Source organism: Aspergillus bombycis (genome assembly GCF_001792695.1).
Source record: "Aspergillus bombycis strain NRRL26010 chromosome Unknown contig00020, whole genome shotgun sequence".
NCBI classification, from domain to species: domain Eukaryota; kingdom Fungi; phylum Ascomycota; class Eurotiomycetes; order Eurotiales; family Aspergillaceae; genus Aspergillus; species Aspergillus bombycis.
In genome coordinates, this window is record NW_019170022.1 from 261,779 (window position 1) to 286,174 (window position 24,396).

Genomic DNA, 24,396 nt, shown 5'->3' on the forward strand with positions numbered 1-24,396 from the left:
GACCTACGACGCTATGTCGGGTCGAATACACCAAACTGGTGATAGATCTCATGCGACATTCGACAAAAACCCCTGTATCGGCAAGCTTTTCAGCCCGCGCTAAAATATATCTCAATGTATCCCTCCAAAGTCGTCCGCTCATCGGAATATCCAATACGACCCATTGGACGTTCTTGGTCGTAAGGGGAGAGCGAGACTTATATTTATTAGAAAGCGTATAGCGAAATGTGCTCCATCTTCGGATCTCTGCTATTATCTCTACAAGTTGGACGCCGCTGGTACCGTCACCAGCTATGATGTTTACCTGCAACTGGGCGGCGCTGTTGTGCACCCTACTCTCCATCCTTTCTGTCTGTGCAGCAGATGTACCTCAGACAAGCCACGATGTTATCATCATTGGTGGTGGCCCTTCTGGCCTTAGTGCAGCGAGTGCCCTCTCGCGCGTCCTGCGGAAGTCGGTCCTCTTTGACTCTGGGGAGTATCGTAACAACCCTACAAGGCACATGCACGACGTCATTGGAAGCGACCGTAAGTATGTCCCTTTCTATGCAACAATCTAGTAGGCTGAGTTCGCATTAGATGTCGTGCCGGCCGAGTTTCGGCAGACTGCACGCGAGCAAATCGCCTTTTACAATTCGACAACATTCATCGACCAAAAGGTGACTAAGCTCGAAAGGGTCGCGGATAACATTTTCCAAGCCACTGTCGGTGACCAGCAATTTACAGCTCGCAAGGTCATCCTGGGCAGCGGAGTGAAAGACAATTTGCCCGATGTGCCGGGCCTCCAGGACGGCTTCGGAAAAGGTATCTTCTGGTGTCCGTGGTGTGACGGATTCGAGCATCGCAACCAGTCTATGGGAGTTCTTGGAAATTTCTCCGAGGCATACGGTGCGGTCAGAGAACTGCACCCGACCCTGAACAAGGATATCAGAATCTACGCGAACGGAACCAACACGACAGAGCAGATCGCAATCCTGGATAAGAATCACCCTAACTGGAGAAAGGTGTTCAAGGCGTACAATGTCACCGTCAATAACAAGCCCATTCTTAACATCACTCGTATCCAGGATGGAGGCGTTGTTAACGATCCCGCAATTCGTCGCGAGTTCGACAAATTCCAAATCTACTTCCTCGATAACACCTCCGAAGTCCGTGCTGCATTCCTTACGAACTATGATACGTCGCAGAGGTCCGACCTGCCGGCTCAGCTCGGCGTGGAAATGCTGGGGTCCAAGATGAATACCCTGCGCAAGGGCTTGCGAACTAGCGTCCCGGGAGTTTGGGGTGTTGGCGACGCTAACAGCGACAACAGCACTAATGTTCCCCATGCCATGTCTAGCGGGAAATCAGCGGCTGTCTACTGTCATGGTAAGTCTTCGTATATCTCTGCGTTTTGTTGTATGGCTTATTCACCGTCTTTAGTTGAATTGGCTCAAGAGGAGCTCGACCGCGACGCCGGGTTGGAGAAGAGAGAAGCCGAGTTTGATGAGGCTTCATTCCATGAGACTACTGATAAAAAGATGGGTAGTGAGATCCAGGACCTGTACAAGAGACTCAGCCGTCGTTAGGCTTTAGAGCACAAATCTCGTGGCGGCTCCCTTACGGGATATCATCGCACATAATACTACGGTGCTCATTGGTAGAGTATACGGGATGATAATTTAATACACTAACAATCAGAGATAATAACTATATAATTTTAATTGAGCAATGATCGTGGAACACAATATGTCTTTCTATCAAGAAACGGAGTGCAAGTTGATCTCGCGCTGACCGCTTCAACTCTACCAAGATAAACACCCACTCAAAATGCATTCCATTCTGGTATTCGAGGTCGGATTAGTGTGCCTCCACCTCATCCGGATACTTGATCCCATTTTCCTCTCGTACCCTATCCATGACTTCCATAATCAGCAGTGTCTCTTCTAGTGGCATCAAGTCTGACTCCGTCTTCCCTTCAACCAAGTATTGAGCACAGGCGTCCGCCTCCCAGAACAATCCATGTCCAACTGGAATCTCAAAGTCCTTCCTCTCCACGAGCTTTGGGCCCTCGTCTCCATATGCAACGAGTGCAATGCTCAACGGCCGCGCAGCAGGTCCAAAAATCTGTATCTGTCCTTTATCCCCTAAGATGCGCACCCCGGGGTCGGTTGGGTCCGAAGTGACCCGAAGGCTGGCAGTCGCTACACCCTGCGTTTGGCTTTCAGGAAAGGTGACAATAATAGTAGCGGTCTCGTCTACTCCTGTCGCGGTGTATTTCACCACGGAGCTAGAAATATGTGGCCGTGACCTAACAGTACCAGAAGCTACTGGACCATCATGATAAAGGATTTGAAAGATCCACGTCAGGGGATATATAGCCACTAGAGCAGAAACTGTGAGTATGGGGTTTCTGAAACCGTCTCTTTCGGCAAATATGTGCATCTCCGCTGATACTACTCACAATCAAGCAAAGCTCCACCTGCTAGCCCAGGGTTCACCAATCGATGCTCCGTTCCATAGAGCTTCTCAACGTCTCTCCCTAAATTTCGATCCGCAACTACTCGCTGCACAACTCCAATCGCCCCATCTTTGAGGAGCTGTCTAACATACCGCATAAGTGGGAAGAAACGCGTCCACATTGCCTCCATCAGGAACAGGTTCTTCTCACGAGCGAGCTGAGCGAGAATACGCGCCTGAGCTGCATTAACGGTGAAGGCCTTCTCCAGCAAGACGTGCTTTCCGGCGAGTAAACCGGCGCGGGCATTTTGGAAATGGTGCGAATGCGGCGTGGAGATGTAGACAATTTCAACATTGTTGTCTGCGAGGAGGGACTCGTACGATCCGTAAGCGACTGTATTGGGCGGTGCGTTTACTGCAGAGAGGAAGTCCTGGGCTTTTTGCTGTGAGGTTGAGGATGCGACGGCGGCTAGGTTGTGGGTGACATCTTGGACGCCCCTTGTTGATGGGTCGATGAGGAGGTCTTTGGCGAATTCTGAACAGTTGAATTCATCAGCATATATGTTAATTGCGGTTGAAAAATGGTGGATGACGAACTTGTCGCGTTATCGCCAGTTGCTAGTTGTTGACGTTAGGGTTAGCGGTGATCAGTGGACTTGGGTGGCGCAGGGTACTTGTGACCTACATATGATTCCCCAATTCACCATGTTGCTCTTTTAGGCTCTTTCCGAAGCTCAAAAGAATCTTCACCGGCATTGGGCGTACCTATAACTTCCAGGGAGACATTGAGGGGTCAATTAATTAACTGGCCTAATCTTAGCGCATCACGTCATTCCTCGCGATAGTGACACTTACTTCCTGTTCTCGAACTATTTAAATTAAGCCAGGAGTAGTCATAAAGCGGTATGGAGTATGTACAATCCCACTGTAGGTCCTGGGTGAGAAAGCTCCTGCCCAAGCTTGGTCTACACCTCCAACAGGGTGTGGGTTTTCACCACACATGAGAACAGAGATTGACTCGAACATGTAGTAAGCCGCGATAGCTTATAAAGAGATAACTCAGAACTTCTGAAAAAGATAAGTCTACAGCTCCACTGCACCCACGTACTTGGCTACCGCTAGACACACACATGCTTGCTTGATATTCCGCGGATGCGTTGCTGGAGTCAGCTCTTTTCTTCCCTCAATTTTCCCAAGTGAGACGCAATCGCTGAATGACATATCAAGAAGACGAGATGGCTTGGGTATGACTACTGATAATGGCTTTCTGATCAAATCTTCTGTTCCTTTATCCGAACGGCTGTAAATCTCCCACGTCGACTTAATGATGCTCAAAGGCCTGCCTCAAGTTGGTTGTCCAAGAAGTGAAAAATGGCTGAGTTCCTTGGGCAACCAGTCCCCGCGGCGCGTTCTCCATCTTGGCCATTAACCTAATCAGCCAGTCCTCCTTCGCGGTTCCAGCGTCACTTGCACATCGCAGTTTATTCTGTGTGGGCGTTGGGTCCACGAACGTCCGAAATACTGTTTGACGATCGTCTGAGTAAGTTTCCAGTATGTTCATAGGCTTTCTCTCGTGAATGATTAACTCTAGCGCATCTGCAAGACCTTCTGAGTCAATGAGTCCAGTTGTAAGACCCATGGCTTCCATTGGCTAGAGGTCTGAAAGTTAGTTCATGGCACTGCGAAGAAGACTACAGATGGCAAGGCGATACATACGTTATTCAGGTGAGCTGCATCTCCGGCCAGCGCGCACCGTCCACGATTGAATATAGAAGCGCAAAGTTGATGCACGCGATACAGTGACGTCCTAATGACTTTGAAAGGAAGGGGTCTTGGGCCAGGAACAGCTTTTAGGAGAAGCTCCTCAATGCTCATTTCCGAGATCAGTTCATCATCTGGGCGTGCATCCTGGACACTGATTGTCGACCGATGGCGCAATGCATCGAGTCAAGGGCGCATAGGTGTGCTATATGCCGCTCATGTCTTTGAGATGGTCCGGTCAGCCCGTTGTGTTCATTTCATGACACCTGTGCTTCTCTTTAGAGCAGTTCTTGTCTTGTGGCTGTACTCCATGATTCGCGACCGGCTACTACAGGGTCGTGGATACCAAGTACAGATACCGTCACATGTACTAGATCTCAAGAGTCTCGATGCACCGGCTACTAAGCAGTGGATCGTGAATGGGTCTAGATGTATCAAGCTCCCTGGGATTAGCAATCTTCTGAATCGGCAGGGTCGATGCAAGATGCTTGAAGAGTCCGTCGTGGTCATGCGCTCTCTGACATCGTGGGGTATTAGCAGTATGTATGCACAAATACTGGTACGGCTACGACTGGTTGAAGACATACAGCCTGCAGAGCTCCAAGCATTATGATAAGTCAAGACTAGTGTAGATCATCTTAAGTATCATGGCGACACAACGTCCAGTACTTGTTACTGTATTATTGGTCTTCTTCCTTGTGAGTAAAGTTACTCTACTCTAATAGACTCATGTCATGTCTTTTCACGCTCCAGCATCTTTCGGGTGATAAAATAATAGCTTTTGTAATACCCTATGCAGAGAGACAGACAGGTCACGGCAGCCCTAACGCCCTACAGTCAAGGGTCCTTTCAAGGTTAACTCCTGCGGACATAGCATCTCGTAGTCGACGGTGTATCTGTTCCTAATGTGACGTTTCTTTGAGTTAAAGGATATGTATTCCAAACTCATACAGAACCTGCCAGTAGCTTCAAGAATCGAGAAGGGTAGTGGTTCAAGTCGAATTCAGCCACGGATCATCCAGTAGTTCTTTCGCCGTCTTTCTCTCCTCAGGGACCCACTGAAGCATTGAGCGGATGAATTGGAGAAACTGCTGTTTATCTTGACCACTGAGATTCTCTTCTGATTCCTCCATCGAGATTGACGGTATGGAGACACCACCTGCACCCAACCATTTCCCTACATGGCCGTTAGTTTCATTCACGCTTTGGCAGACAAAAACGGACCATTCTGATCAAATACATTGCGTGTTTCTGAACTTCGCTGGAGAAAGTGAAGTGGCGGCAGACCAAGGTAGGCCACCATTTCGGCAACATGGTGGGATGGAGAATATTGTTGGTCTTCGTCAAGTGCATTAAACAGATGTTTGTTTTCAAAAATATCCCAAATCTGGATTTGCCAGTGAGAATAGCCTTCATGGTTACAGGACGAAACTTACCATTGCGCCGACATTCCATATATCAGCGCTAAAGCTCCATGGCATGTCAAAGAGCACCTCGGGGGCTTTATAGATATCGGGCTGAATATCGCCTTCATGAAAACTTCCGATCCTAGCCTCCCCCAGATCACACAGGACTGGCTGACCCCACAAGTCATTGCGCGGCAGTGAAAACTTCCGAGAGGTGTATATCGTGTGATTATCCACAACCTTTCGCCAACTAGGATTTTCTTGCTCCTCCTTCTCGAATTCTGTAAGGATTGCTTCATCTTCAATGCTAAGCATGATGTTCGAGGCCTTGATATCTATGGTGTTCTCAACATATGCAAAAGAGCCGCTAGGACGAGGGAATCTTACCAGAATGAACGATATTTGCCTCACTGTGAAGAAAGTCAAGAGCTTGCAGAAGACAAATCAAAGTTTGCTTGAGTAGAGGTTCGCTCAATCTACAAGACCTAGCTCTCATTCGTAGTGTATTGATCGACATATGCATTGGTGGATGTACCAAGCACTGGTAGACTCCGCATGGATTGGAAAGTTCGAAGGTATCGTACAATCCACGAATATAGGCACTTCCAACATGGGATGAACTCAGTCTGCTTAGGTGTTCGTAAACTCCTAGCTCTCTAGACAAGGCTGGCTCCGCATGGGCGGACGTTCTGGTAAGCACTTTAACAGCGACATACTTATTACTACCAGATGGGAATGAGCTAAATACTGAATATTTTTCACATGGGGAGGGTTCGTACCTTTTGTCACGACACAGCCAAACAGTTGAGTAAGACCCATACCCAAGCTTTCCTAAAACCTTATATCTTGAATGAAGGAGCTCGCCTATATGGACAGGATAGAATTGCTCCGCCTTATAGAAAGGAAGAGTCTCCTCTTCTAAAAGGCGTCTGGTGCCAATCTGAGCAGGCTGAGTGCTCATGGGTCGCCAGTACCTGAAGGTTGGTAGCTGGGAAACGCAATGTCTCAACCTGGTGAGGGTTGCACCACGCCTCATCAATACAAGAAGTCCTTAAGAGTTGAAATACGCAGAACGAGCTTTGAGATGATTAGAAATCATTTAGGGTGGCGGGGAAAAGAGATTACAAAACTGGATGTTGGAAAGATTGAGCAATGTCATTCATAGGTGAGAATTGATAGAGATGAGGAGTATTTAAGTGCAAGTCTCACGTGAATGATACAAGGGGCAACCTCCGGCAGACAGACATGTGGAGCGCCGAGAGCACGTGACCATATGACCCCAGAGCCCTGTTCAAGCAGTGGAAGCAATGTACGCAATTGTTGACCCTAACATTGCCTTCGACCTTCCTTTAGCATGGCTATGAGTTAATATTTACGAGGCTAGAATGTTGCACGAATCCTCCCATCCCATCCACGAGTTTGATACTACACAGCGGACAATTCGGACACCGCACGAGAGCTGAGAGGCTTCACGTTCACAAGTTCACTTTTAAATGGCAAAAGTTATCAAACGTCTTGCTGCAACATTCTATCCAAGACTGATTAATTGATTCACTCATATACCTTACGTTATCATTTCTTCCACTTCGTCTTTGAAGTCCCATCTTCGTGAACATGTGCCGTGCCGAGTCTACTGTCGTTTTCATCCTTCATCCGGACACTGATAACATCTTGCGGGTCGGTGGGGTCGTCATGCGATTTATGGGGTTCCGAGCCCCTGATTTCGGCCTTTTTCACTCTTGGATCCTCAAGTGGATAGTTAGCTCGCTGTTTAAGAACATCGCATGGATGGGATATCACCTCCTGTTCCATCTGATCACAAAAGGCTCTAACGGCTTCTCGATGCTTTATGTTTTTGATGTCCGACAAAGCAACGCCGCCCACATATTGGATAAATCTCTTACTGGTTGCCTGCATTATGTGTTGCGGAGGAAGGTCGCAGTCTGGATAAGGCTTTGTGAGAATGTATGATAAGAGCCGTTGTAGTAAACGCTCTAGAGACGAACCGGGTTTTATAATCGCTATTTCGCAGGTAGACGACAACCTGGATGAGGGCTTTTTTAGGAAGGTGCGGCTTAGTCTCAGGGGCTAGGCGTTTGCTCAAAGGGCGAAACTCGGTTCATCCGGAATGGTTAGCAGTTTAGAGTGTGTTCGATGAAAGAGAAATCATCACTGGCTTCTCAATCGTCCTGCACCATATCAACACCAGAGGGGTAGTGGACGGCTGAAACATATCTGGACATGCCAGCGTCTGCACAGATGCCATCTATTGGGCACTGCGCCCAATAGCTCAGAGGCATACCCTAGTTTTCCCCAATTAACCACTTGAGCTTAGCGCCACAGGTTGATATGAACATCGGTGTACGGCATTGCGCCTTAAGGTTGAGCGCCAGGCGGTGCGCCAGATGATGTTGTTTACTTCGCTTTGACCTCTCAGCCAGAATATGTAAATGCGCGCAAGGACACCAACAGTGGTGTTAATTACCACTAATGCACGAGATATCACAGGTGATAGCTCTAGGTACAATGTACAGCGAGGCTCGAGCTGAATGATAGCCAATAGAGATGCCACCTTACCTCTTTCCAAGCTGAACTAATATACCATTGGCCTGGTGATAACCTCCACTAGAAGTTAGGTACCCAAGCGATATTTAGCTTCCAGATGTTACATTGATCCTATGTAGTCTGACGTTGGGCCCAGTTATCGGAAGTCAGTTTCTGGATCTTGAACACATCATTTGTGTTAATTCAGTCATACTAGTCGTCTGTATTATAATAACGAGAGGTATTATAGCTGTATAGACCTTATCAGCCTCGATGGACTAGATGGAAAGGTTTTAAACGATGTCTGTGTATCTTACGAAATTACCGAAGCTGCCGTCATCGCGTGCCAGGAGAGACTATACAGCAAAGTTCACGCGCTCCGGACGCAAGCAGACTCACCGGAAAGAAAGGTATTAGATGCCCAAGGGCCAGATTCTTCACGGATTATAGGAGCGAATGTTAGACTTATCGTTGGACCGGAAAGGGGAACCCGAGGATAGTAGCAAAAGTACAAAATACTGGACATCGACAATTCCGGAAACGTTACATGAAAATGTCATTGGACACTAGTGGTCAATCTATGGTTACAGTGAATGACAATACAAAACGTTCAACCCGAAGTGACAATTTGATTTGTTCAGAAAAGATACGGTAAGAGGCCATAAAGCAGAACTACAGTCATGTGAGACATACTTTCTTTCTTCCAATGCTTAGGGCAAACATTGCCAGGCCGAAGGCACCAGTGATAGTCGTAGTGGGTCGGTCTCTCACTGACTTCTTCACAAAGGCCAGGAGGGCAATAGTACGTGATTCTGCCATAGGAGATGAAGGGAGTGGATTTACAGACTTCAATGCTTGTAGGAGGCTGTGGGTATTGGAGAATTCTCCGTTCCAGTATTTTTGAAGTATCCAACCTAGCCACATATCCTGTGTACTTGGTAAGAACTTCCTCTCAGGCTAATAAGCCCGACCGTCGGTAGGAGAGTTATCTTTGAAGAGGTCGATTTCACACTTGTTACCAGTGGCAACTTCATACATGACTGCACCGAGTAGGCCAATATAAATTCTAGTAGTATATCCATTGTCATCGACAGCATCCATATTAGAATCCAATGGGAGCAGCGATACCCCCGAGAATCGCTAAATTTGAGATATAAATCGGAATCAAGAAGCAAGTTGCGGCTGGCGATATCTGCAACAAGCACACGCCTGTCATGAATATAACTAAGTGTCCGAGCCATCGCCTGGAACTATGTGAGCTGGAGCTCAGGCGAAGGGCGGCATGTTGCAAGGTAACTGCGAAGGTCTCCATTGGCCATATAAGCGAGATGCGTGGCTTCATTGGTGAATTCAATACAATGGACAATACCATCAGATCGATCATCTCCAGTGGCTTGCAAGCGACGGTGTACATTTTGTTCTCGTTTGGGGCTTTCAATATTTGCTTTCACGTCGGAGTCTGAGCTCCAAAGATATCTTAAGGGAGTTTTGACAGCCACGTCATTCCGAAGCAGAACTACTGCAGAGCCACCATTCCCAAGAACTTGCTCCAGAGGAATTGGATCGCCCTGGACATTGAGGAGTGGGGAGAACATCTTAATGGAAAGAATGGTAGTGGTGTTGAATTCAGCACCAGACGGATCCTTGCATGCAAAGACAAACAAGTCAAAAATATGCATAGCAGTTGATGTGCATACTATTAATCGTCATCACATATCTACTTATTGGATTAAATCGCGCTTGGATCTGGTCTGGTCAGTCTAGTCGTAATCCTCAAAGATACAGGATATTAGCTCAGACTGCTTCAAGTGCTAGGGACAATGATATATAACCCTACAGTGGCTTTTACATTCAACATACCGTGATTTTTTGTTTCCACCAACTTTGGCACCAGTTGAATCATTGTTTCCCTCAAGATATCTGTCACGATTATATTTCTACATGCGTAACATTGCCAGCTGTTAGTAAACTTTGCTCTCATGCGGTAATACCTAACAGTTGTTGTACAACCATTAGATTTCCAGAAAGCCCACCCCTAGAATTGCGGAGACAGTAATGGATGACTGCTAGTCGAAGGCTTATAGCCGAGACGTGGCTTGGAATATTCATGGCATTTGTTCTACCCTATGCTGTATAAAAATATCAACTCGGCACTTTGATATTCCTCTTCGGAAAATGCTGCTCCGTCGTCATATCAGAAACATTGTAGCCGGGCTCGCTAAACACTAGAGCTTTCTCAAGGGTGGCAATCTTTGAAGGCCAGGAGGGAGCCTCCTCCCTCGCGAAGTTGGAACCCTGTTGTTCAGATGGATCTGTCGTATTATCCCGACGAATGCCTAGTTCTAGTCTGGCATTGAATGCATCCACCAGTACTTCAACCATGCTCGCAAGAATCGCATATCGAATAGGATATTCGTCTCGAGGATCTGAGATACAAGCCAATTCCCAGTGAGGCTCAGAATGGAAAAAGAAGTATCTGCACTCGTAGCCCAGCATAATAAACTCACTGGCACAGAGATCCTCAAAAAGTCGATACAGTGAGCGGAGAGGCGTATCACGGGCACGGAATATTGGGATGTTGTAAAGTTGCCAAATTCTAGACTGGCGTTCATCACGGATATTAAGGTGCTTTGCAATATTTTCCACCGATAGCAATGGACGTGGTAAAGAATAGCCTCCATGGAAACGGCCAAACAAGAATGAAGAAAACGGACCATGAATGGGGACAGGCGCGACCTCGCCGTAATGTCAGTCGAACCTTAAGAGGGGTATGATCGTGGATGATAGCTTTGACTGGATTCCGCATTTTGTTGTGGATTATGACTTGCAACTGTTGCGATCATACAGGGGATAGAGATCATGAAGTCCCCCGACGTACAACCCGGAGCCGGATAAACAAAAACGTCGGATCTCAATACATGCCATAATAGGGCTTATTCCGCAACATGTACTCTATTTTTATTTCGGTTCAATATATTTGACCATCCAACTAAAGTGGAGCGTAGAAGTAGTCGACATGAGATAGCTAAGCCAGGCGGAAAGAAATCAGTCGGCGCCCAAAACCCTGCCACCCTGGGGGACTATTCTTGCATCCTAAGAGACACGCTGAGGTAAATATGTAACTGGTATACAGCCAATCAGACACGGAACCCAGGAGAGAAGAAGAATGCATACAGAAAATGTGATGTGTATGAGGGAGTGGACCAGAAAACGGCCGGCCTGTTGTCAGGAAGCTCAGAGAACCCATATAAACGAGAGAGCATTGCTGACGGGTATACAGACGGCGACTGTCTTTTACGTAGCCTGCCTTACTGGTGTAAAGTTTCTAGCGTCTCTGATAATGCTTAATATACATTGTACTTGTGAATTTGGGGTAAGCTGAAGCTATATAGGTGCCATCCAGGATATTGTGACTCGTACAGTTAGAATAATGTGACCTTTTGGCCTAGTTGGGAGCGTGTTTCCCTGGACGCATATATTCAGTTGTGCCGTGTAGTATGCCGTACTAGACCAAAATTATTCTATCTATAGCGCTGATAAGTTTAGTCTGTGGACTATACCTAACAACCACCCGCCATGGTCAAAATAGACCCTCGAGTGTCAGTAAAACCATTACAGAGATATGATATGAATAATTTTACTTGTAAATAAATGCAAAGACCTTCCACGGATCATGATGTCTAGCCACACAGCGTCTAGGATACAGATATGTCTCAAACTCTCTCTCCAAGAGAGGAGGCAGGACACGCATGTAACTGGAAGTATTGATTTATTTAACTTGAGAAGTTATCCTCCATACCCTTACGGAGCCTCCATCAGTGAATATGTATGCTGGTCGCAGCCTGCTTGAAGTAGACATTGTGGTAGCAAGGATACAAGGGTAGGCATCATTCTTGAGAGAGGCTAGGGCTATCCCTATGCAGAGTAAACACACGGTAAATGTTGATTCAATCTGCTAAGGCTACTCGGCAATGAGGGCCTTAGTTTATCGCAACGAGTGACCCTTGCGGATTACGAGTCCTGCAGACTCGATTCATCCTTTACATATCCCAAACTAGGAACCTCTCCAGGAGAAAATGTCCCGTTCACTACGCCGCAGGTGCTTAGGATCAATTCGTCCACATGAGCAAGTGCGGATAACAGAGGCTTTCTTGAGAACGGGCTGTGAATATTTGCTGGAGCGGTAGGTCCGTGTAGAACAACACCAGCCTCCCGAAGCGATTCGATTTCCTCCTCACTCGGGGTGACATGCCAGGAATGATACTCTTTCATTCGCCTGACCCAGTAGCCTGTGAGAAATTCAGGCAAACATTTGGTAGAATCCCTGTAGGCAGAAAGCACGTCGGCTAAGAGGATCTCAAAATCCTTCAACAAGTATCTCTCGTGATGAATCTTAGATATCTCGTCTGCCGTCTTTGCTCGATCCGACGGGTGGCTACAGGTGTGAGTAAGGCCCATACAGTTGAATGTCAGGAAGCGAAGGATGTCCTCGGGCAGCTTGTTAAAGAATGTTTGTACTTTTTCAAATGAGACGACGAGCCATGTTATGATTGCAGCTGTTTCATGGGCGCAGCTATGTAGGCGTCCGAGCTCAACGTATGAAAGATACCTTGTAAAACGACAGTGAACCCACAGCATCCACCAATAGAACGAAGCAGCAGCAGGCGTCACGCATGCCGTTAGTTAATATTTGGCAGAAAACTTGTTTCAAGGCGAGAGGCAACCGGATTAAATCATCAAACCACTTCTTATCTGCAAGGGATGGTAAACTGCGACCCACGGCAAAACCGACAAAGTGGAGGGCTGGCGTACTTTCATATAGTCGATACGGCTGAGCGCCTTTTCCTATTAACCAGTCTGTCTGCTCAAGGAGGGACTTAAATGGAAATCCAGATATAGTCATGAGAAGTGTCCTGCCGCGGACATCGGGTACTTCGACATCTCGAAACCCTGCTTCCCACAGTCGATCCGCTATCGACAAATTATCCTCCAAAGCACCATACACAGACCATGCATAGGGTTCCCCGACTCCACCCAAGTTGGTTCTCTTGTCTTCTAACATCCGAGTAACCAGATGGGCTTGAAAGTCTATAAGAGTATCGGGTCTGATTTCCAACGCCGACACTTCATCGACGGACAGGTGTGTCTCCGCGAGAAACTGCAAGCACTTTCTGCGGTCAACTAAAGCTTGGATAATCAGCTCTACCATGCTGAAATTGGGATGACAAGCGGCTTCGTATAGTTCGTTGGGCCCTACATGGATATTGCCAGTTTCGATCAGGATGCGGACACTGGCTTCGCAATTGAAGTCGAGGGCTGCGAAAAGTGTGTCTTCGGTCGCATTATAGCCAGCTTGTAGCAATATCAACAAACCATCAGGCCAGTGCGCATACGATATCATCCAATCCTTCATGTCGGCCCCCTGGTGTATCAACTGGCGAAGCTGAGCTGTCAATCTGATCACTAGAGGAGCCGCCTCCTCTGGGAAGTCACTAGCTGTAAGAAATGCGCAACGTCAATTTCACGTTTGCCAGACATCGGCCCTTACATTCATATGCTCTCATTCACTGCCATCCACAGTGGAAGGGAGATGGGAAGCTCTTTATAGTAACTCACCTGTACAGGCGGTTGCCTTTTCAAGCTCCTGGAAAATATAGATAGCGGGATCTATATTGATTATTTCGTCGGGGCCAAGAGACGGGAACCGACGCCTGGAGGGAAAGGCCGAGCAAGTAACATGGCCGCCAGCATCCAGGATTTCTCTTCCCACCTCGATCACCGCTTGCTCTCTACCAGTAACTACACTGGACATTTCCCGACAAGTTTTGACAAGCCAATTCAATGGCGTTAGGCCAGAATTATCCACACAAGTAGGTGAGCCACCGACCTGAAGTAAATATTTGACTAAGGCATGGCAATTTCCCTGCTCCTTTCGTGGGATCGTTGGATAGAAGATGGCCAATAGCTGCTTATCGAGTTAAATATTTAGAAAGTCTTAATGAGCATAATACACTCGTTCATGACGAAAGACTGCCACATACGAGATACACGGCTAGTTGGGGAGGTGTGGCTTACGTGTAACAATGTTCTTCCATTTGCTAAAGTGTCCGACGGTGAAGCTGTACCGTCTTGAAAGATCTGAGCCAGCGCTTGAGTGTCTGGAAGTGGTATCTCAAAATCCCAAAATTGCCCAAAGCTGCAACGGCCCAGGTGTCTGATGAAGGTGAATGCTGGTGAGTATGGTGAGACAACTGCACGAAACTCGAGCCTTGGACTAATGGAAAAGGCACCAGCACCAGAAGTGACTGTGAAAGACAGTTTGAGAGAGTAACTCAGGAACGTGGTGCATAACAACGCTCGTGTATATGTGGAGATCACCTTCCTGTTCTTTGCGGCGTTGAATGGCCACAAAGGTCTGTGAGGTGAGACCGACGGACCTGGTGGCCGTGCACTGAGGCTATTTGGACCACCCTCGGACCAGGCACACCCAGGCCACTGCCTTCCTTCGGTTATCAATTTAGACATATTTTCATTAATCTCTCTTTGCGTCTCTAGAGCCGACCATAGAAGACCGGGGCTGAGGAGTGGCTGTGCCCCGTTGCCCAAGATATTGGTTTCCTGAACGCCGGAGAATAGTGTATGAGCACTGGGTAAGAGACACGAATCTCATCCCAGGCGATCTATGCGTGCTGCGAGCATATCGATCTTACTGTCCAAGCCAGTATGTGTGTCATCTAGCCCCTGTATCATGGCAACAGCTTGGGTTGCATCAGAGGCGGTGGACGCGGTATACGATAGAACAACATCTATTCGACTTTGGCCGACCACTTCCATAGCCCTGGAAAACGTTCAGTAGTGTACCACTACTGGTGGAGGTCAGTAGCCTACAATTGTAAAATCTGCAGAGTATTCCCAAGGTTTCTCTGTAACGAGATCAATGATTCTTTGACCGCCATCACTGTTTCCTTCTCAAACGGATACAACATCCGATTTACTTGGCTCCTGAAACTTGGGGATTTTCCCTTCAAGGAGGACTTTATGCATCTCTACACCACATTAACAGTTTAACCTTTAGTGCGTCAAATATCGCGCTTTGCTGTCTTCCACTTGGGTGCGATACAAACACTTGTTGATTCGCGGGCGCCTAACAATGTCGCTCATCTTTGAGTAGCAGGGGTCATGGCGAGATGGGCTTGTCGGAGAGGCCTTGGTATCAATGTAATATATCACTTCGCACGCAAACAGGAACGCTAGGTCTCAGTATCTCGCGAAAAGGTATGCTCCTATCCTATACACACACAATAAATTATCGCAAGTTGAAACCGAGGCAGCGAGCAACCACAGAAGTCTTGAGAGAGATGCTATGTGGATTAATACAGCCACACTCCCTTATAATAAGCATTCATACTTCCATATCATAGACTAGGCTTTTAAAGTCCAAGACAATTCAATAATCTATACAAGGCGATATCACAGGTGAGGTGAAGATCAAGTGGCGGCCCGTGCCGAGTGAGACCAGTCCGCTTGCCCTAGCCCTAATGGATGTGCCTGTATATTGGTTCCTAGTGCCGAAAATGTTATCTTGATATGAAGTGTCCCAGAGCTGATGCGATGCAGAATAATGACATGGTAAGACATGATAGAATCTGGTACCAAGATTCTTAAGGTACATTATGCGTACAAAGCTCGACGCTCAATAGGGGTCGAATACTTTACCATTAGGTGCGATCAACTGCATGAGTATTGAAGGCGAGCTGGCCTTATCAATCCAATAATTAAGCGCCGTATCTCCACTGGAGAGAAGAGCACATGGATCGGTATTGGCTATATATTCCTGCCCTGAACCCGAGCTGCGGCAAGTGAAGCGCGGCTATTTCGGATTCTCCGATTCACTGTAGTAGTGGTAGAGAAAATAGAAACAAATGGTATTAATTAATAAGGCAATTAATCAATGCGGCACTGCCTTGCGGAGCGGGAGGAGCAACAGAATTGCTCTCGCCGGTCAGCACTAACTTGGCCCATGCATGAAAAGTCCCCATCCGGCATTGTCAGCATCGATCCTCCTCCACTCACCACCCACCAAGTCAACACCAGTAGGATGTCTTCCCTGGCAAGAGGTGACGGCCCCCATCCTGCGATCTGCAAGGCTTACATCCATAGACATCTGGTCAGCGTTTTCCTGCGAACATGCAAAAATAAAAAGCCACCGCCCCGCTTCCTTGCAACAGGAACCGGACAACTACGTGAAGTGAAGGCTGATTAAATACGAAGTCACCATGGCAGTAGATGATCAAGGCGGGCGAATTGATAAACAACCTCTCCTGGTATCCATACATCCCCCTTGCTTATCTTAACATCCAGCACGTTAACATTGTCTTAGATATCAACCGGTGTCTTCTTCGCCCTCGCCATCATCGGAGTGATCGTGCGTTTTGTGCTTAGATTTCGTGTGCAGAAACAGAAGTTCCAACTCGACGATGGATTGCTTATCTTGGCCACTGCCTTTCTCGTGGCAAGCACGGTGGCCATGTATGACAAGGCAGTCTACATCATGTACCTGGTGGAGGCCATTGCGCTCGGTCGTATGGAGGTCCCTGCGAACATGATAGAGTTGTCCGATGAGGATCACAAATGGACAATGGTCACGCTGATGCTCATCTGGTGCGCAATATGTACCGTCAAGTTCTTCTTCCTGGTGTTTTTTAGGAAATTGATTGATCGCTTACGGGTCTGGCAAATCTACTGGTGGTTTGCTTGCTTGTTCAACCTCGGCCTTTGGGTTTTTGGAATCGTTGCCTTCTGGGCAACCTGTCCCCATCTGGGTGCGGCCGCCAGTGAGTTCTCCATCATCCTACGGCTCCCCTTTCTACAGATCGGCGAGTTCTAACGGAACCCCAGTGGAGTGCAACACCCCAAAGTATCTGGGCAGACTTACTGCATACACCGCGTCCAAGGTAGCCGTGGATATTGTATCGGACATCTTGAGTATGTGCTACATTCCCTAACCCACCCCGAACGCAGGCTGAACCTAGCCGCTAAATCTATTTACTCTACAGTCCTCGCAATCCCCGTCGTTGTCATCTGGAAGGTCCGCGTGGATTGGACGCAGAAACTGGCTCTAGCAGGCTCCCTCTGTATTGATGTCGTCCAAGTTGGCCTGTCCATCGCCCGAGCCGCTGGTCTGGAGCACGACGGCCACGCCGATGGCATCTTCGAGATGTACACGCTTTTCATCAGCGCGGCATTGGGTGTCTTCCTGGCCGCCGCTACGGCCTTCCGACCGTTCATAATGGCCAAGAAGCGCAGCAAGGCCTACACTCCGCCATACAGCCGGTGGCCGAACAGCCTTTCGAACAAGCGAAAGGCAGGATCGGACCGGAGCGAGGGCAGTGGTTGGTCCGGACAAACACCTACCCCAACTGCGGGCGACTTCCAGCGTTTGACCCCGGACGGCGGCAAGGATTGCGACAGTCGTCGGGAGGACCTGGAGTGGCATGCCATGTCGAGCACGAACTCCAGTGCAACGCACTGTGTGGAAGGAGTGCGTACCCATAGCATAGGTGATGTTTCCGCGGAGGAGGTGACGGTGGTCCAGCCGATCAGTGTGCTGAAGCACGCGGCTTGATGTATAATATTGGGTTTGCAGACATCTGTCCGACTCAGCAGAATTAAACTAGAGCAGAACGCCCAGTCATGATGAACAATAATGATAACGTCAGCGGAGCATCGAACGGAATAGTGACCACGGCACTGCGACTACGAGATCCACAGCTCTCAAGGAGGCGGGGAAACAGTCGCAGGTGGGGTTACATTACGCAGCCTTGGCCTACTCTTCGTCCTCTGCAGCAGTCAGCTTAGGTGATATTGAATATCTCGGCCAATGGTGATCGGACCGCTGCTGCAGATCCTTTCTTTGCTTGGTGTAGTTGGTCTATTTCCAGGCTTAGCACACCTGCTCCGACTCGGCCTCACCACAACTAGCCTACTTATTCAACTGGGAACTTCCTATCTTGTATATTTATATCGAGGGTACAACGGCGTGGAAGTTCTGTTCTGTAGCAATGCAGTACCACTCTAACCTTTACTCCCCAGTATGGTCTTGCCCATCAAAAATGGCTCCAAACAACCACGACTCCTAAGCATTTCACAAACCACTTGCTCTAAGCAAGTTCCTTCCCGGACGACAGCTGCAACGTGGTTGTCATGCTCATGCTTAGTGAAATGCTTAGGGAACTTACCCGGCCCTACCACCCATCTAGGAAGTTGGAGACCGAAATGGATCGCGCTGATGATCCAACCCCAGGAACTAGCCAGCGAAGGCGCTGCCCTAATGCAATCGGCGTGGGGTCCAGCCTAAGGTGATTGGACAGCGGGACATTATCGACTACAATATTGGCAAGGCAGTATGACACGTAGACGAGGCAGATGGCAGAGGTGTTTGCACAACGAAATGATTCCTGTGTGTCTTGATGAATCTTCCTGGGCCATCCACACTAGCCCTAAAACCCCGGTGTGGCTCTCACAATAATGGCCCTTTCGAAAGGACTGTAGAAAATATAACAGAACGACACCACGAGTGCACCGTTTTATTGTCAGCCATGGTATATGCTGCGATGTCATCCATTCCCGTGAGAGCGGAATACCTATCCAAATATAATAATGCATACCTCCACCTATGTGCTAATACTTTCCAGGAAGCATTTTCCTAGTGCGAAAATGTGGGTTAGAAGGTTCATATTCGAGCTGCGTTTACCTCAAGGGAGTGTAAGACATAGATGAACACATGACAACGATTCCAAAGCTTGTGCTCTTGGTCGGAGAATTTTGGACCAGACATTAGTTAATGTGCCCGTATGACGGTATAGCTTAGGACCGGGTGTCACTATTGTAAACACCCGAAGCACACTATACAGATATTAATGATACTCGGCACGCGGCTCCGTTCTTTTCTGTGTAGTATAACTTCATTATTATAATGCTATATGATATCTATTCCGCTAACACATAAAAGTATCTGAAATTGGTGCAAGATGGGGTCAGTTTCCGTGTCTCTTTCAGGCGAATATTGGCTAACCCAGGTATAAGTATGATTTTGCGTCTCGCCTTACCGCCAATATATTGAACGACTATTGCTCCTGCAGGGCCACGTGGGCAGTCAAATCCAGAAGGCGGTTCGAATATCCCCATTCGTTATCGTACCACGCCATGATCTTGAAGAACTACACCTGCTGTCAGCTCGATATACTTGGTTGAGTAGGAATAACGGCAAACGAACCTGAGGATTCAACTCTGTGCAAGCAGCGACGTCCACAATTGCACTGTTAGGGTTTCCCTTGTAGTCGCTGCTGACAAGCTCCTCGTCGCTGACATGGAGGACTCCGGCAAGACTGGACTTGGATGCGCGGCGGAATGCGGCTATTATCTCGGTCAAGGATGTGGGTTGCTCTGTGGTCACGGTCAAGTCGATCATGGAGACGTTGGGCCTATCATAATCAAGTTAGATTCTAATCCTCGGACACGAGGAACGAGACGATGGCTTACGCTGGTACGCGGATGGACACTCCGGTGACCTTGCCGGTCAGTTCAGGCAGGACAGTTGCGATGGCCTTGGCGGCACCAGTCGTAGTGGGGATGATGTTATCGAAGACACTGCGGCCTGTTGAATGTCAGCATCGCTTTCCTGTCCTCATAAGCATGCTCGATGCAGGTCCAGATCATAAACCTACCCAGCCGACGGTTCTTCTTGCTGTACCCATCCAGAACCTGCTGTGATTGGGTCGCCGCATGCACCGTTGTCAGGAGTCCCTGTACGATTCCGAACTTCTCGTGGAGCACCTTCAATACCGGCGTGACGCAGTTTGTTGTACAGCTGGCACAAGAAACCACGCGGCGGTCGTCATCGGCCGTGTACTCATCGGAGTTGACCCCGTACACATATGTAGGGGAGTCGGAGCTGGGGGCGGAGATGACGACCCGCTTGGCGTGGCCGTAGGTGACGTGTTGCAGAGCCAGGTCACGCTTGGTGAACTTGCCGGTGCATTCAACCACATAGTCAACACCGACAGCGCTCCAGTTCAGCTTCTGCAGGTCGCGTTCCGAGGTGAGGACAATCTGGCGACCGTTGATGGTGATCCGGTTGTCGGATAGGGCGTGGATGGAGATCTCGTCGGATAGTTTGCCCATACAGGAGTCATATTTGATGAGGTAGATGAGGTCTTGCACGGAGGTACATGTGTGGTTGATGGCAACGATTTGGAGGTCTGTTCTGGTAAGGGAAGCACGCAAGACGTTTCGACCTGTTGGTTAAGATGATGGGTGGTTAATGGCTGGATGTGGAATGGACATGGTTAGCCGTCACCAACCTATACGGCCGAACCCGTTGATGCCAACTTTACACACAGAAGGCTGGATAGAGGCCACACTGTGAGGGAAGTCACTGATTGAGGGAGCCATGTTGCTATGTGAAACGGTAGTCTTCTAATGAGGTCGGTGAAGATTGATAGGCCCGATTGAATCTGAAGGCGATAGTAGATATATTGACCAACTTTCCAAAACCGATGTGACTTGGCCGTGAATAAATACAAATTCCCACAGTGTAACATGTCCCACTACCGACTCCTCCTGTTCTATATATACAGCAATTCATTACGCAAGAACCATGATCTCAGCGAGGTAGCATCATCCGTATACTTCTCCGTTAGGGCAAGCGACCAGTAAGATTGCCGGGAATTCCCGGGAGAAGTCATCGCAGGTCCACTTCTGCGCTCAAGATCCCGATGACCGGATATTTAATCGGCTTTCACCATTGGTAGATGGGAACCGCGAATGAGATCGCGCGTCACGGCCTGCTGGCAACCAGCTCGCCTTGCCGAGAGATATGCCGGCTCGACGCTTTGATCTGGAGGTTTAACGAAGTTCGCTCTGTCTTTGCAACCCCATACCCCAGTAACCGAGAACCCTCGACGTATGCGAATCTACCCCAGCATGATCTTTCCGCCTAGACATCCCGAGTCGAATTAACTTGCATATTGCAATCCGCCCCCGTGTCCCATAGGTCGCCGCTCAGGGTCTCTGGGCCCGGCCGGACCATTTCATGTCCGACGGAAATCGGAGCGGGAATGTGTTGTCCGATTACCGGCAATTAAATCTCTCCAGACCAAGTCTGGGGGCATTCTCCACTCTGGGCTCGTTCTCGATCCTTTTTTTATCGTAAGGATATATCAATTCAGCATTGGCAATCGGTGGTAATTTTGGTGAGGCGTAGGGGAGCTACGAGTGTGGATTTGCTTTTCTTCGCAATGTACACACTAGAACAATATATCGGCAGCGGCGGCATGCTGAGTGACGTTGTCAGTATGACTCGGTCCCTAGCTGCTACACACTTGTTGAGACAGTGCAATAATACAGAAGATGTACTTCAAGAGGGTACATGGCTCACACTGCGAGGCATTCACTGGCAGACAGACAACCACTGAAAACTTCTAGAGACACTGACGATATTGCTAGAAAGATACTCTCCGCGAGTCAGAAGTTCTCGTCCGAAGCAGGGGTAACCATGAGGACGTCAAGGAATCCCTGCTAGAAAAGGGATATAACAAAGTCCGGCGCACGGGCGTCTTATTGGCACGACCTCAAAAGGGACTCCTAGCCAATATGCGAACTGGCGGAAATAGAGGGCAAAAGCCTACTGTTCCACACGGAGCAGTGACCATCGCCAGCATGGTGGTCTCGGTCAGACATAACAACAGCCCATTTGCACCAACTCTGGCACAACGTTCTACCCATGAATCAAAGCTGTCAGAGATTCTCCTTGACAGCGGGTTCATGACCTCCGCCAAGAGCCAGACCAACAAAGGACGTGGCGGGATATGCACGCCACGAACCACTCCCACTCCCGTGTGTGCCAACTGCCAGCATGCAGGACCCTGCTAAGCTCTCCATCCGCGGCCGAGCCCTTCAGGATACGTTTAGCCTATTTGTTTTACCGCTAGTTCCCTAGACTCCGGTTGGCGCCTGCTGATCCGCACCACAAACCCCAGATTTTGTGATCCCATCCAGCGCGTGATGATATGCGGGGGAGAGGTCTGGGGACGGTCGATCGCTACACTTGCATTCGTTCTAGCAATGTCTATTCGTCGATGGACAATGATTAATCTCGACGTGGAGCTGGCTTCGTCCTCTTGGCTCCAGTGACCTGCGTCCCTGAAGCTTTGTTTGGCCAGATGCTGCATTAGAGAGTCGGGATTGTTTGGAGCTGGACAGCATTCTTCCCAGCGGTGACCAATATAAATATGGCAATGTGCTGTCCTTGCGCCCTGTAACACTGGGCTGCCATGCGATCGGCATAGACATCGATCGTTCCCAGTTTCTGCGGCCACACCCATCGATATTGATCTAAGTATCGAGCATCACATTCTAGCGCTATGCCTTCCGTTTTCAGATCCGACATAAAGTCCCAGTACCCTCGTTCCGAAGGCAGAAAAGGGAATAGTACCTATATTGAAGATGTGCATCCCGTCAAGCCGACCGATGAGAAGGTGCAGGGAGATTACGCTGGCGCCACGGCAAAGACGGATCCGAGGGAGATTCGTCTGGTTCGAAAATTGGACATGCGAATCATGCCCATCTTGTGGGCAATGTATTTCATGAATTTCGTGAGCATCGGCCGAGCCCATGCCACTCCGATTTGATGCCACTAACAAGAATATACTACAGATTGACCGTAATGCCGTTCCCAATGCTCGCTTAAACGACCTCGAAAAGGACCTGGGTCTCGTCGGCACCCAGTACAACACATGTATTTCGATCTTTTTTGTAGGGTATGTGGAAATGAGAGATCTTGCACGACGATGAGGTTGCTCACCAACCCGACAACAACAGGTACCTCTTGATGCAAATTCCCTCCAACATGCTCATGTCCTCCAAGAAAGTCCGGCCATCTTTATACATGAGCGTCTGCATGGCCGGCTGGGCGGCTGTCTCGGCTTGTACCGCGTTAACCAAGAACTATGTCGGCCTGGTGATGGTCAGGTTCTTCTTAGGCATTGCAGAAGCCCCCTTCTACCCCGGGGCTCTCTTCCTCCTATCTGTCTTCTACACCCGCAAAGAAATCGCCCTCCGTATCTCGATCCTATACTCGGGTAACATCATCGCAACAGGTGTCGCAGGCCTGATCGCCGCAGCAACCTTCTCTACCTTGGACAAGGCACACGGCCTAGCGGGCTGGCAATGGCTCTTCATCATCGAAGGCGTGGTCACATTCGGAATCGCCGTCCTTGGCCTTCTCATGCTCCCCGACCACCCACTCACCACACGATGGCTCACGCCAGAAGAACGCCAACTCGCCCACGATCGCATCATCCGAGACACCGTCAATAGCGAAGAATCCGAGGGGCCTATGGCCGGCTTGAAGCAAGCCTTCCGGGACCCGCGTCTGTTCTTGCTAGCCTTCATGCAGAACATGCACCTGAGCTCCTGCAGCTTCAACAACTTCTTCCCCACCGTAGTGGGAAGCCTCGGCTACAACAGAACCATCACCCTCGTTCTGACCTTTCCACCATACCTCGCCACCTGTATCGCCAGCGTCGTGATAGGGATCACCTCTGGTCGGTATAACGAGCGCACCTGGCACATCACCGGGTGCATCGGCGCCGCCGTCATCGGGTTCATCATTTCCTGCGTGACGCTGAATACCGCCGCCCGATACATCTCTTGTTTCTTGTTCGCGAGCGGTGCGTATGCGGCTAACTCGGTCATTCTGGGTTGGGTGTCGGCGACCTTAGGACAGACGCCGGAAAAGAAGGCCGCGTCTCTTTCTTTCGTTAACGTTGTTGCAAATGCGTCCTATATCTATACCGCGTACCTCTATCCCAAGAGTGATGGGCCTCGGTACCTGACTGCCATGGCGTCCAATGCGGCGTTTGGGGTCGCTGTCATAATCAGTGCGTGGGCTTTGAGGTTCTGGCTGCAGAACACGAATAGGAAGATTAGGCAGGGGATTCTTCCAGGTGCGGATGAAGGGTTGCTGTATGCCTACTGAGGTTACTGTATGGACTGTGGGAGGCCTCGCTCCTTTCTCCTGTTGAGCTTGATCTACTGACACTATGCACTGTCACGAAATTGAGAATAGTTCATGTATACTGGCTGCGGTCAAGTGCCATGATATTGTAATTTAGACCAAAGCGTGGTAAATACGTCTCTGCTTCATTAGTTACTTTACTGTTTTCCAACAGGCCTGCCATTTTGC

At 48.8% G+C, this 24,396-nt stretch overlaps 8 protein-coding genes across 8 annotated transcripts; 3 read left to right on the forward strand and 5 right to left on the reverse strand.

Moving 5' to 3' along the window:
• Positions 1 to 296: 296 nt before the first annotated feature.
• On the forward strand, positions 297 to 1,568 carry ABOM_003310 (thioredoxin reductase; the record flags this gene model as incomplete). The annotated part of the gene is made up of 3 exons (XM_022530440.1): positions 297 to 528; positions 580 to 1,368; positions 1,423 to 1,568. The coding sequence occupies 3 exons, from the start codon at positions 297 to 299 to the stop codon at positions 1,566 to 1,568; spliced, it is 1,167 nt and encodes a 388-aa protein (XP_022391580.1).
• A 271-nt stretch (positions 1,569 to 1,839) lies between these two features.
• Positions 1,840 to 3,146, reverse strand: ABOM_003311 (Gfo/Idh/MocA family protein; the record flags this gene model as incomplete). Its single annotated transcript, XM_022530441.1, has 4 exons — positions 1,840 to 2,363; positions 2,444 to 2,974; positions 3,037 to 3,057; positions 3,125 to 3,146. The coding sequence occupies 4 exons, from the start codon at positions 3,144 to 3,146 to the stop codon at positions 1,840 to 1,842; spliced, it is 1,098 nt and encodes a 365-aa protein (XP_022391581.1).
• A 614-nt stretch (positions 3,147 to 3,760) lies between these two features.
• Positions 3,761 to 4,314, reverse strand: ABOM_003312 (FAD-dependent oxidoreductase; the record flags this gene model as incomplete). Its single annotated transcript, XM_022530442.1, has 2 exons — positions 3,761 to 4,090; positions 4,156 to 4,314. 2 exons carry the CDS (start codon positions 4,312 to 4,314, stop codon positions 3,761 to 3,763), a joined length of 489 nt encoding a protein of 162 aa, XP_022391578.1.
• Positions 4,315 to 5,192: 878 nt separating this feature from the next.
• ABOM_003313 (putative protein kinase) lies at positions 5,193 to 5,921 on the reverse strand (the record flags this gene model as incomplete). Its single annotated transcript, XM_022530443.1, has 3 exons — positions 5,193 to 5,377; positions 5,425 to 5,587; positions 5,637 to 5,921. 3 exons carry the CDS (start codon positions 5,919 to 5,921, stop codon positions 5,193 to 5,195), a joined length of 633 nt encoding a protein of 210 aa, XP_022391579.1.
• Positions 5,922 to 10,292: 4,371 nt separating this feature from the next.
• On the reverse strand, positions 10,293 to 13,962 carry ABOM_003314 (uncharacterized protein; the record flags this gene model as incomplete). Its single annotated transcript, XM_022530444.1, has 4 exons — positions 10,293 to 10,886; positions 12,195 to 12,706; positions 12,780 to 13,646; positions 13,767 to 13,962. The coding sequence occupies 4 exons, from the start codon at positions 13,960 to 13,962 to the stop codon at positions 10,293 to 10,295; spliced, it is 2,169 nt and encodes a 722-aa protein (XP_022391584.1).
• A 2,464-nt stretch (positions 13,963 to 16,426) lies between these two features.
• Positions 16,427 to 17,775, forward strand: ABOM_003315 (uncharacterized protein; the record flags this gene model as incomplete). The annotated part of the gene is made up of 4 exons (XM_022530445.1): positions 16,427 to 16,474; positions 16,531 to 16,984; positions 17,049 to 17,135; positions 17,207 to 17,775. 4 exons carry the CDS (start codon positions 16,427 to 16,429, stop codon positions 17,773 to 17,775), a joined length of 1,158 nt encoding a protein of 385 aa, XP_022391585.1.
• A 1,501-nt stretch (positions 17,776 to 19,276) lies between these two features.
• ABOM_003316 (type I glyceraldehyde-3-phosphate dehydrogenase) lies at positions 19,277 to 20,603 on the reverse strand (the record flags this gene model as incomplete). The annotated part of the gene is made up of 5 exons (XM_022530446.1): positions 19,277 to 19,369; positions 19,426 to 19,633; positions 19,692 to 19,806; positions 19,877 to 20,446; positions 20,513 to 20,603. 5 exons carry the CDS (start codon positions 20,601 to 20,603, stop codon positions 19,277 to 19,279), a joined length of 1,077 nt encoding a protein of 358 aa, XP_022391582.1.
• Positions 20,604 to 22,573: 1,970 nt separating this feature from the next.
• ABOM_003317 (MFS transporter) lies at positions 22,574 to 24,189 on the forward strand (the record flags this gene model as incomplete). Its single annotated transcript, XM_022530447.1, has 3 exons — positions 22,574 to 22,804; positions 22,866 to 22,969; positions 23,031 to 24,189. The coding sequence occupies 3 exons, from the start codon at positions 22,574 to 22,576 to the stop codon at positions 24,187 to 24,189; spliced, it is 1,494 nt and encodes a 497-aa protein (XP_022391583.1).
• Positions 24,190 to 24,396: the final 207 nt, after the last annotated feature.